This window comes from Malaya genurostris, chromosome 2, assembly GCF_030247185.1.
Source record: "Malaya genurostris strain Urasoe2022 chromosome 2, Malgen_1.1, whole genome shotgun sequence".
Taxonomy (NCBI): Eukaryota; Metazoa; Arthropoda; class Insecta; order Diptera; family Culicidae; genus Malaya; species Malaya genurostris.
Genome location: NC_080571.1, coordinates 290,227,439 through 290,239,683, shown reverse-complemented (window position 1 = coordinate 290,239,683; position 12,245 = coordinate 290,227,439). Strand labels below are relative to the sequence as shown.

The 12,245-nt window shown below is 36.9% G+C and overlaps 3 protein-coding genes across 4 annotated transcripts in view; 1 reads left to right on the top strand and 2 right to left on the bottom strand.

Moving 5' to 3' along the window:
- Positions 1 to 1,072: 1,072 nt before the first annotated feature.
- LOC131430531 (thioredoxin-related transmembrane protein 2 homolog) lies at positions 1,073 to 2,682 on the bottom strand. The gene is made up of 2 exons (XM_058595583.1): positions 2,532 to 2,682; positions 1,073 to 2,475 (listed from the first exon to the last, which is right to left on the bottom strand). Exon 2 carries the CDS (start codon positions 2,442 to 2,444, stop codon positions 1,617 to 1,619), a length of 828 nt encoding a protein of 275 aa, XP_058451566.1. The 5' UTR covers positions 2,445 to 2,475; positions 2,532 to 2,682; the 3' UTR covers positions 1,073 to 1,616.
- Positions 2,683 to 7,383: 4,701 nt separating this feature from the next.
- The window catches only part of LOC131430527 (crossover junction endonuclease MUS81), a 26,445-nt gene continuing 21,583 nt past the window's right edge, over positions 7,384 to 12,245 (top strand). For both annotated transcript variants that reach the window (XR_009229538.1, XM_058595580.1), the window contains exons 1-3: positions 7,384 to 7,991; positions 8,046 to 8,608; positions 8,671 to 9,058. Coding sequence is in view for 1 of the 2 variants with exons in the window: in XM_058595580.1 (XP_058451563.1) it covers positions 7,556 to 7,991; positions 8,046 to 8,608; positions 8,671 to 9,057 (1,386 nt within the window). In the remaining variant the exon portion in view is untranslated. The remainder of the gene's footprint in view (positions 7,992 to 8,045; positions 8,609 to 8,670; positions 9,059 to 12,245) is intronic.
- LOC131430529 (serine protease snake-like) overlaps positions 9,031 to 12,245 on the bottom strand; it is a 15,637-nt gene continuing 12,422 nt past the window's right edge. Inside the window, exons 4-5 of the mRNA XM_058595581.1 lie at positions 9,325 to 9,745; positions 9,031 to 9,264 (exon numbers count right to left, since the gene is read on the bottom strand). Coding sequence (XP_058451564.1) covers positions 9,097 to 9,264; positions 9,325 to 9,745 — 589 coding nt within the window. The 3' untranslated portion in view covers positions 9,031 to 9,096. The remainder of the gene's footprint in view (positions 9,265 to 9,324; positions 9,746 to 12,245) is intronic.

Below are 12,245 nucleotides of genomic sequence, written 5' to 3'. Positions count from 1 at the left end.
CTATTGATCGCGTTAGAGAACAAAAAGTTAACATTCATTCGCGTATGATATGGGTTAACCCAAAACTTGCATAAATAAAACATTAAATTGTTTATGATTTGCATCTTGCTGAAATCACCCAGCTTGCGTTTCGCTATTTAATTGTTCGTCGTAGTTCTGCTTCCAACTGTCGATCACCTCACATTCGTTCGTGAAAAGGTTTCCACTGGTATCTCTGCACGTTTCGGCCTGTGGTGTGTGGCCTCTACGTTTTCTGTTCCATCGCTATTGTGGAAATTGCCGATGACACTGCAGGGAATCACTCCGTTCGTCAGGTCAACCGAAACTACGTCTTACCTTGTCAACGGCTTATGATTGGAGGAGGTCTATGTCAGCCGTTGCTTGTTTTGCTTGTAGTCAAGGATTGCTGCGATGAATGTTTCAACGATTCAAGCATATTGCATAACATAAATAAATATTTAAAATATATGACTGTTGCAGAGATATTGACCGGACTGATGAAGCACTGAATCATTGGATAGTAATTAAAATACCAGAGCTTGATTGTGGTATGTGCATAATTCGATCGCCGATATTTTGGAAATTGGCTATATCAATCAAAAGCTTGTCTTTTAAGCGGCCCTTACACGAGACAATAGTATTGTCAATACAAGGAGTATTGACAATACTTTTGATCGTGTAGTGGAAACTTCATTGGATTGACGAAAATATTGTCAAAAAATCAAAACTGCTCATCAATCCTACAATACTTTCTCCGCAGAGAGGAAAAAGTTAAATATGTACAATGACCTCTTCTCTCAATGTTTCAATATTCAGATGCAATATTTAAAGCTCCAAACGCTTGATTTTTTTTCGAAAATCGCGGACTCAAGTTACCAAGCCAATTGGATTGACGGTACGCATTGAAACTGCCGGCACCAAATCGAGGAAGGATTTGCTATAGAAAAATAAATCACCTGAGACGAACACCTGATAAGAAAAAATCATTTGCTGTAGTAGAACTGACTTACCCAGCATTATTATTCTACGCAAATCCACACTTTTTACATACGGAAATAATGTACTACGAGAATAAATATTGATTCAGTAAATTTATTGACTACCACTATGCGGTTGATGTAATGCATTTCAGTGGAACCTTAAAGCTAAATAAACACAACTCAGATACGAGAAAATAAAAACATAACACAAAAAAAACAGAAACCGTGCGGTTTACTATTTTCTAACACGACCGCGCTAATTAAACGAGTTACGACATACAACGGACGAAAGGGCTTGTCTTGAGGCGATCAGACAATCAAAGCAGCACAGAAAACGACGGATTTCACACACGATAATCGATGATTGGGCATGGAAGATTATTGCCTATGCCACTGCCAAAAACCACTGCGCTAATCATGATGGATGGCTAGATAACAGCAGGGTCGTCATAACAAAAAACTCTATATTTTTCGATTCTTCAATGGTACGTTTGTTCGATGACGAGCATTACGACTTATAACGATTAAAATAAATTAAAAACGTCACGCTTTCCTTAGGCTGAATGAATATTACACGTGATTCCTTCTAAAATGGCTCTTTAAATGCTTAACGATAAATAGCTGCAGGCGCAACATTTAATTCTTTTTCTTGTAAGAGATAGCTTTGGTGGCACCTTTGATAGGATTATCCTTACACTCTTTGTATAAGTTGTTCAGATCGAAAGCAGCCTTAACGTTATCGGTCGAGAAAAAGAATTTTACTAGCTTTCCTTTAGCATCGGAGTACGGACGACGAGCAACTTCTTTGCCATTGCGGAACAGTATCACCGTGGGAAGTTGTCTGCTGAAGGAGCTGTCCGAAACATGATACTTTTTACCGATGTTCGGGAACCGGCCGATGTCAACTTTTCCGAATTTGAGATTGGGAAGATTGTACTCAGCAGACAACTCAGCGATTATCGGAGCAAAATTTGCACAAGCTGGATTCCAAACCGTATAGAATGTGACCAGCCAATTAACACGTTTGTCTCTTTCCAGCTCTTCATCAAGACCATTTTCCGTGCGAAGGTATACTACATTATCCGGCCCGGAATATGTTGGTTCCGGAAGTGTTAACGCCACCAAGATAAACAGGACTCCATAGATCAAACCCAATCGAATATCGCTGTAGAACCACAATCCAAGATTTGCGATTTTAGTATACGTGAAGCTCGAGGTTAGATAATTGATCATTGTGACACTTCCCGTTTTTCTTGTTCGAATCATGACAACGATGAGCAGGAAAAAGAGAATCTCCGTTTCTCGTCCATCCAATTCACACTGGTCTGTCTGGTTGAACAGATAAGTCCATAAAAAGTTACATATCATAGGTGCACGTTTTGCAACAATATACGATAAACTCATCAATATATTGACCCAATAGTAAGGCTTAATAAGTAGTATTACATCTTTCTTGAATGACATTGTTACCGAGTAAGTTTGAAATCACCAACACCTGACAAATAAACCTAATCCATTAACAATGTCTTTTATAATTATACCAGTACCAACCGTAATTATTTGTTTCCTGTTTGTTCGAGAATGGTCGTCTAGACTGCTTGTCAACGTACTAAAACCTTTTCAAGCAGATCAAATTCAATCAAAACCTTAATCAAAGAATATTCATAACAGCGAAAATCTGTGCGTGGGTGTGAAGATTACTGAGCTGTCAAATGGTAGTTAATCCGAATACAGGGATGCCAGGTGAAATTTTCAAATATTTGTCACAATGGAAACATGCACCAATGAAGGTGATAATTTTGGTGGGTTCTGTGAGCATTTTTTTGATTTTGGAAAACTTGTGGATGTCAACGAAAATTTTAAAAACTTCGAATATCTGGCATATATTTGAAAACCTACAAATATCTGTAAACTACATGTGAAAAATGTTGCGATATATTGACAAATATACTGGCATCTTGCAGCGTTCCAAACTGATCTAATTACACACTAAATTGTGTTTGCTAAAACGGCACTGATAAGTATTCCGGGAAATTTTGAAATATTATTTGTATAATCTGTTCGTTAAACAGGATGGACTCTAAAAATTTAAAAATTGGATTTTTTAGATGTGGAAGAATAGTAAGGTTAACAAAAATAACCACAAGCGATACCTCAGTTACCTGGTTATGTTTCTTCGGCATCAAGGAATTTAATTTAGTGAAGAAGCTAACATCGTATGAAAATTTTTACAACGGAAGTTAAAAACCTTCAAAGAATAGTAGGGTAAAGATACTGGATTGTGGATAGAAGATTTACAACTGTTCAATAGAAGAATGCAATTAGCATGGTAACCACGAGATAGCGTTATTGTGATTTATTTGGCATATCTCATGTTTTTAGAAAAATGTTGGATGATTTTTTTCAAATTACTTGAGTTTGAAGAAGAGACAGGTCACTCTAAACTCTGGGCTTATTGAGACAACTAAAACTTCTCTAATCCGAAATAATCTCAATGACCTAATCCCGCACGGTACCTCCTAAACTGTTTTTTTTTAATTTAAACGAACGTAATGCTCTATCAAACTGAAGTTAGAAAATATCCCTATATAGTTATTTTTTTTTAAATGAAATTTGAAATTATCAGTTCACATACAGGTTTAATTAAGGAAATAAAACATGAGCAAATAAACGAATAAAATAACTTTTGATCATATTTAAATCCAACCATAAAAATGAAGAATTTTCCAAATATAAAAACAGCACCCAGATTCATTTCTTCGAATTTGATTTGCGTATCGAGTTATGCAATGCTTCTGCCGCTGGAGAGCAAAATATGAATACTAGATTTGCAATAAAAACGTTTGGCGCCAAAACGAGCTGATTTGCATTAAAATTTTACTGAGCCTACTTGAATCACGTGTTCATTTATAGAACTACTAACAGGAAAGTAAGGAATTAACGTGGGACGTGACCTATTTTTTATAAGTAGTGGTTTTCCTAAAATTTCAGAAATGTAAATCTCATTCTTCACGATTGATGCTATTATTGCAGTTACAATACGTTGAAATTTCATTTAGAGACAACAAGACTTAAGGTATACTGCCAGTTAACTCAAACACCAAAACTGTTTGGCTCTCTACTTTATGGAACAATTCCTTTTGTTTGGATGTTTTCTTGGTTTCTTCGGTTTAAATTTTTAATAAGCATTTCCCACGCTATACCTTCAAAAGATTCTTTGGCCGAGATTTTGTGCAAATTTTTCTCGAAACGAACTGCAAATTTTGTCAATTGCTACCAATTGCAAGTTCGGATATTTATTTGAGACCAAACGTCTTCAGTTGGCCCACACACGATCCAAATTATGCTGTTGTGTGGTTATGAACAGTTTCGTCCGATAAACTCGAACCATCCCGTTTGCCTTCTGTTAATAATGTACATCGAAATTTTAAGTGAGCTCCTTTTGAAAGGATTTTACCATTATTCTCGATATTTCTGGATTTGAAAAAAGAGGTATAATGGAATTTAGTTCTAACATAAACTACAAATTGAAATGGTTTTGAGCCCAATTTAAAACAATTTTGAAGCTTTGTAATTTCAATTACTTTGTAACCTGTAATTCCGGAACCGGAAGTTTGATCGGGCCACTCGTGTTTCAACAAAAAGTATTAAAAGAATTTATTTGAGTTTCTGTGACTTCCATGCAATTTGGCTTCAAATAAAATTTTCTTTTCCATCCATGTAAAACTCATTTTCCTTGAAGTTTAGAAATATTTTTTTATAATTTATAGCACTTGATAGTTGATGATCACATACACTCTATTTAGTTATTCTGGTTTGAGATTTCTAGTTCCGACAGTATCAGAAGTAGTAAACAAAGCTAAAATTGGTAACTGGTAATTCTTCATTTCCTTCCGAATCCGACTTTTGGTACCGAAGTTATAGGGTGATTTATATTAAAAACTTTAAACCATCGTATGAAGTGACGATGGAAAACACGAAACTACGAAACAGTGCCAAAGACTGTTCCAACTAGTTGATGGCCAATCGAAACGAGCTTGGCTGAATCAGCTACCAGTTTGCGTTTTTGGAAGAACTGAAAATAGTGGTCAAACATTTCAAAATGGAGCTCATCTCATTTCAAATCGTCATTTAGAACGATTATGCGCAAAACTGCTTCGAGTTATAGGTTATGCTAGTTGATACCCAATCAATCTTTCTTGTTTCTACTCAAAATTCAATGGAATGTATTATTGGGAAATATGAGAAATATAAGCAAGGTATCTTTACATCACTAGGTGGCTCTGTTGAGAAAAGCATGTTGACAGGATTGGAAAAACACTTTTCCCGGATAGAAGAAGCAACGGGAAATTAATGCTTAAAAACAATTAATTGGGCTTTGATGACAAAACAAGAAATATCTCATGTTGGACGCAAAATAGAATCCATTGTTGACGTACTACCGGATCTTTTGGAAACCGGAAAAATTCAAGTTTGGATAGAAATGCTTAGTGCGACCACAGTGTGCAACACAACAGTTCATTATTATCGTAAAACTAAACACACTTTCGAGTTTACACTAATTTAACAAATCTTACACTTTAATTCACTAAAAAGAAAAACGGCTTGATGCTGATTGTAGTTACACAAATTGGACCTGCCACTATAAAAATGTATTACAAACGAGATTGAAAACACGTGAAACATTCTCTGAAAATTTTCATTTTCATTGGTGAGCTAAAATTATACATTTTAATAAACTTGTTTTCTGATTTTCTTTATACTTGGCATCATTGCTCGCGTACCTTGCAAAAGTCGTTTCTGTTCACAATATGCGGGTAGCAACATCAAAATCAGCCAATCAGAAACTGGTTCATTCTTGATCAAAAGCAGCCCCTACACACTTAAATTTTTTAGCTGAGTCTCGGCAAAAAAATGCCGAGATTCGCACAGCCGAGTAATCAGCAATCATCTCGGCAAAAATAAAATAACTGAGCGTCTCGGCACCCTCAAATTTGACAAACGTCAAATATTGCCGAAATCGCCAGCATAAGATTTACTGTTTGCTCAGTGAAACGTTCGTTGAATATTCGGCAATCCAGTAAAACGAAAAAATGAAAAAAAAAAAAACAAATTACTGAATCATCAGTAATTAAAAATCTAGTCAATTAATTTTGTTTGTAATTTCTAAACATTATAAACACACCATTCAGGATCAAAAATTCATTTTATTAACACTTAAAGGAGGCTTACAAATTTGTTGCCAGTAGTGCTTAAAGCCTCTACCTTAAAACATGTAGCATAATAAAAAGCGGCGTTTCCGGATGCGGGCACCTTGAGTCGAACTGGAAATATGAAAATAAAAATAAATATACAAAAATTTTCAATATTTAATGATGCATATACGGTATTGTTCGAAAAAATAAACTTACTTTGAACTATTGAATTTGTCCATGCATTGGGTTATTTTTTCGCATATCCCCCAAAGTTTTGTCTCGAGGACTCTTTGAGCTCCGTGTTGGGTGTTTTCCCTTATAATGTGATCTGATAAAGTCGCTTTTTATAAAGCGAAACATGTCACTATATTTATTCAATATTTTTACTTGCAAGTGGTTCCACGTTTCTTCGAGGATTATCCATTTTTTCACTCAAGAATTTCATCAGAAAATAATCGCGCAATGCGTAGCGAAAATGTAACGTGGCAATAAATGACAGCTGTCGTGCTGAATCTCGGCAACAGCTAGCGCATATTACGAAATCTCGGCAAACGTCTCTGCTGATGTCGGCATATCTGTTGTTTACTGATAAATTCAGCAAGCAATTATGCCAAATTTCGGCAAAGTGAAGCATTTTACCGAAATATCAGTGAATGCATTTAACGAAGTTCAGAAACATGCGTATTGATTACTGAGCAATCAGCAAATTTAGCTGTTGCTGATCAGTTTCGGCATTTTATTATGCCGAGCTCAAGAAATGGTTTTAAGTGTGTGATCAGTTTCGGCATTTTATTATGCCGAGCTCAAGAAATGGTTTTAAGTGTGTAGTAGGTGTAAATCTAAATTTGTAGGTGTAAATCTAAATAATCTCACTAACTTTAACTTTCCTAAACCTTCTAATGCTGCGTAACAATTCCTAAACATTCTTAAGCCCGTTAAACTCACACAATTCCTTCTTAACTTTTCTTAACCTTCTAAATCTTGTTTGAGCTCATGAGCTCAGCTAAAGTTTGTGATTTTTTACTCGAATAACCCCCAACCGATTTTTTCATTGCAGTTTTGTAGGTATTTTTTCATATTTTTTATTTTTTTTAAATTGGTATAACATATTTCGAGTGTACGTACGTACATAAAATCCCGGGAATGAACCCCCCGACGTGATAACATTTCAATTGTTTACGATTCAACAAAAAACCGGTAAACAAAATCAAATCCGGTTGTTAGTGTTGTTACACCATTAAACGTTTTGTGCTGGCAAAATGGACCGTGAGCGGTCTTAGCCGTCCTTATAGTGACACTACAAAGAAAAAAAAAACGTTTTGTGCTAGTTACTGAAATCTAAACTGAAATAAGACACTAAAGGGACATCAGAATATAGATATGCCTAAGCAGAGCAATCGTAAAATTAGAATTATCCGACAACAACCGGATCTTGCACCAAAATCTTCTGCCACAGCGTCTACGGTTCGTCGGATAGGTATCAAAATAGGTTGTCCAAACCCATTGTTCGAGCGGTGGCTACAGGAAATGTTACTGAAAGCAGAGGAAAAGGAATCGATGAGCCGAATCCCATTGCAAAAGGCACTGGCTTCATTGCGACGGTATCCGCTTCCGATTGCTTCCGGTCGAGATTGTTTCATGCTAGCCGATTTCGGCAAAACTATTTGCGAAGCGTTGGATAAACGATGTAAGACCTATGTACAAAATAGTGGAGAGGTCGTGACGATTTCGACGCATGACCGACAAATCGAACGAATGTTGAATGATCAGGAACTGGAATTTTATCGGAATCTGGCTGGAGAGATGCCCGATGAAGGTGACTGGAGAGTTTTGGTTTGGTCAGATAGATTAGAACTTACTTATTTTTCAGGTGAAGAAGAAAAACAACCAAAAGCAGAACAGTTTGAAATACTAGATGATTCTATATTCGAAAATTTGCAAGTTATTGATCAACAGTACGTGACGATATCGAACCCGAAGGTAATTCTGCTGGTGGACACCCAGGAAACGATAGGCAAGTCAAGAAGTAATCTCGATCGAACGTTAAAGGAACTCGATCAGTATCAGGTGGAGTACGCGGTTCGACGTCTCGGTGTTGGCGATTTTTTGTGGATTGTAAAGGACGACAGTGGTAGAGAATTTATTCTTCCTTATGTAGTGGAGCGGAAACGAATGGACGATTTCGCCAGTAGCATCAAAGATGGTCGGTTTCACGAGCAAAAGTTCCGATTGAAACAATGCGGGCTTGCCAATGTAATCTATTTGATTGAACATTTGGGCAATAATCGCCAAGTGGGAGTACCGGCCAGTACACTTTCGCAGGCTGCTTTGAATACGCTCGTGCAAGATTTCATCGTAAAATACACAGAAAATCATCAACACACGGTGCTGTATCTGTCTGTTATGACAAAGCTTTTGAACAAGAATATGAAGGTGAGTTGGATTGGTATTCGAACTGTCGAAAAAATTAGATGATTTTCGGTTCGGAATTGCAGGATAAATCGTTTTGGAACATCACTATGTTACCTCAAGAAACGATAAAAGCTATGGCAACTAATTTTAGTTTAAAGCAACGTACAATTCCATTGATTTTGTTCGAAATTTTCAACAAACAATCGTCTAAAAATCGCGATTGTACTGTTAGAGAAATATTCATGAAACAGTTACTTCAAATCAAATTACTGACAATCGAAAAAGTCAATGCGATCGTAGAGCGATATCCTACTGCGAAGAAACTCTATCTTGCCTATGAGAAGTGTACTAGCGAGGAGGAGAAGGAGCGCTTGTTAAATTTGCCTTATGGACCAGCAAAACGGACTATCGGATTGAAGTTGAGTAAAGTCATATATCAGCTATTTGCGAGTGATGTCTATCAACGTTGAGGTAAGTCTATTTCTGTCATATCGATGCCAGTATTACTGTTAAAAAATAATATTCTCGATCCATGGAATGTACTGGTAAACCTTGGTGTAGACTCCAGGTGAACCAGCCAGTCCACAGAACTTGCCAAAAGACGTCACTCCAATGATTGTGTATGTGCAGTAAACTTTGTCATCGTTGTAGATTTGTAGTGGCCCACCAGAGTCGCCCTGAAATGTAGGGTTTTTTCAATCATTGGAGATTTTCTTTCTTAATTCAATGGCTCATACCTGACACGTATCTTTAGAGGAGTTTCGCGAGCCAGCACACAGCTGACTTTCCTGACGAAGTCCGTCCTTCAGTCGTCGATTAACCTCAAAATGTCCGACACACTCCTCGTAGGGAAACATATCCAGTACCACCTTGAGCAGCATCGCACTGGTGGATTCACCGTATCCGATCGTGCCCCATCCGGTGGCGATGGATCGCGCATTGCTGATGTCCCCATCGGTCGGAAGACAAATCGGTCGTATGTAGGGTGAGAAAGTTACTTTACGGTCCAGTTTGATTAGTGCGATGTCGTGATACTGCGAGGATTGCTTATACTCCGGATGAGGTATCAAATCGGCTACGCTGAAATCCTCCGGGAAGGCTTCATCGTTAGAGGAGTCCAGAGCCAGCTCCCCGAGACGAATCGCAGATGCCGGACCACTACGAAACGAAGGGAATCGGAAAGATTATGTTGAATTTTTAAATTCATAGTATTATTACTAACTCAAATTTGAAGGTTAAAATATTGAAGTTTTGGTTAACAATAATTGTCGGTTTGTTGTTCTTCAAAAAATAAGTCGATCTTATACATCAATCAACGACAAATCCGACACAAATGATTACTTTCAAATGTATTAACATCACATTCCAAATAAAAACCATTGCTGTTATATTATTTTTACGTTTCGTCTTTGACTCATCAGTGCAGAGCAGTTCAAATTGAACTGCTTAGTGCTAAACTCGGCAGTTCTATTTGAACCGCTAAGCAGACGTAAAGTTTCTGCTACTTACAGAACACTTTCTGTTTTGCAACGGAGTGCAATGTCTTTTCTGACGTGCCGAACGAAAACGTGTTTTCGACTATTTCTGGCCGATGCAGGTTTAAAAACCCTTCTTAATCCACCTAGTGGTGTGATAATGCCTTTCTCTACTTTCATAACAGTCTCATGAAAATATGTTTTATACTTTTATTAAATAAATTTGGATACTAATTTTGACACCAATTGATTCAGATTGATTCGAGTAGTTCACAAAAGCATGCTTAAGTGTTTATGTCACACAGTCAGCATCATTTTTCCAAACTAGTGCTTGACATTTGCGTTGCCTATTTGTATGAGAACAGTGATGCTAATCTAAAAAAAGCCTTCTTAGTCCACTTAGTGAAATTTTCATATATCTTGAAAAATCACCATAGGGGGGAGTACATGAAATTTTCGAAATCGAAAAAAAATTTTTGATGCCAAAAGGCTTAGAATTGCATGAAACGTCGAGATTTAGTGTCATCTCGAAAAAAAATTTTTTTGAAAAAATCGACTTTTTGGGACTTAGAAAAAATATGAAAATTTTTCTAAGTCCCAGAAAGTTGATTTTCTCAAAAAAATTTTTTTTTGAGATGACACTAAATTTCGATGTTTTATGCAGTTTTAAGAGTTTTGGCATCAAAAAAAATTTTCGATTTTGGAAATTTCATGTACTCCCCCCTATGGTGCTTTTTCAAGATCGATAATTGTCAAACCTTTACCACCGGGCAGCACCCCTTAAGCATGTCCGATTTAGGTCAAATTTTGCATGAAGGCTTTTTTCGAGGTGCTTAAACTTTTGAGCACTAGAACTTTACGAAAATAGAGTTGATCCCAAAATTTTGGCACCCTTATATATACAAGAGCGGTAAAAATCAACGTGTTTTGTCGGTTACGTCACTTATACCATCATATATCTGGAACCAAAAGTCACAACCATTTGATCTTCGAACTTGATCAACGGCCCGACAGTAGCTTTCAAACGAGCCCAAGTTTGTTAAAATCGGATCAGCCATCTCTGAGAAAATTGAGCGCGTTCAAATACAACGCTTTTTGTCGGTTACGTCACTTATACAATCATATCTCCGGAACCAAAAGTCACAGCCATTTGATCTTCGAACTTGATCAATGGCCCGCCAGTAGCTTTCAAACGAGTCCAAGTTTGTTCAAATCGGTTCAGCCATCTCTGAGAAAATTGAGCGCGTTCAAATACAACGCTTTTTGTCGGTTACGTCACTTATACAATCATATCTCCGGAACCAAAAGTCACAGCCATTTTATCTTCGAACTTGATCAATGCCCCGATAGTAGCTTTCAAACGAGCCCAAGTTTGTTAAAATCGGTTGAGCCATCTCTGAGAAAATTGAGCGCGTTCAAATATCTTCGAAAAGTGCACACACATACACACACACATACACACACACACATACACACACACACACACACACACACAGACATTTTCCGATCTCGTCGAGCTGAGTCGAATGGTATATAACACTATGGGTCTCCGAGGCTCCGTTCGAAAGTCGGTTTTTCCAGCAATTCTAATACCTTTCTATAGAGAAAGGCAAAAAGCCTTCTTAGTCCACTTAGTGAAATTTTCATATATCTTGAAAAATCACCATAGGGGGGAGTACATGAAATTTTCGAAATCGAAAAAAAATTTTTGATGCCAAAAGGCTTAGAATTGCATGAAACGTCGAGATTTAGTGTCATCTCGAAAAAAAATTTTTTTGAAAAAATCGACTTTTTGGGACTTAGAAAAAATATGAAAATTTTTCTAAGTCCCAGAAAGTTGATTTTCTCAAAAAAATTTTTTTTTGAGATGACACTAAATTTCGATGTTTTATGCAGTTTTAAGAGTTTTGGCATCAAAAAAAATTTTCGATTTTGGAAATTTCATGTACTCCCCCCTATGGTGCTTTTTCAAGATCGATAATTGTCAAACCTTTACCACCGGGCAGCACCCCTTAAGCATGTCCGATTTAGGTCAAATTTTGCATGAAGGCTTTTTTCGAGGTGCTTAAACTTTTGAGCACTAGAACTTTACGAAAATAGAGTTGATCCCAAAATTTTGGCACCCTTATATATACAAGAGCGGTAAAAATCAACGTGTTTTGTCGGTTACGTCACTTATACCA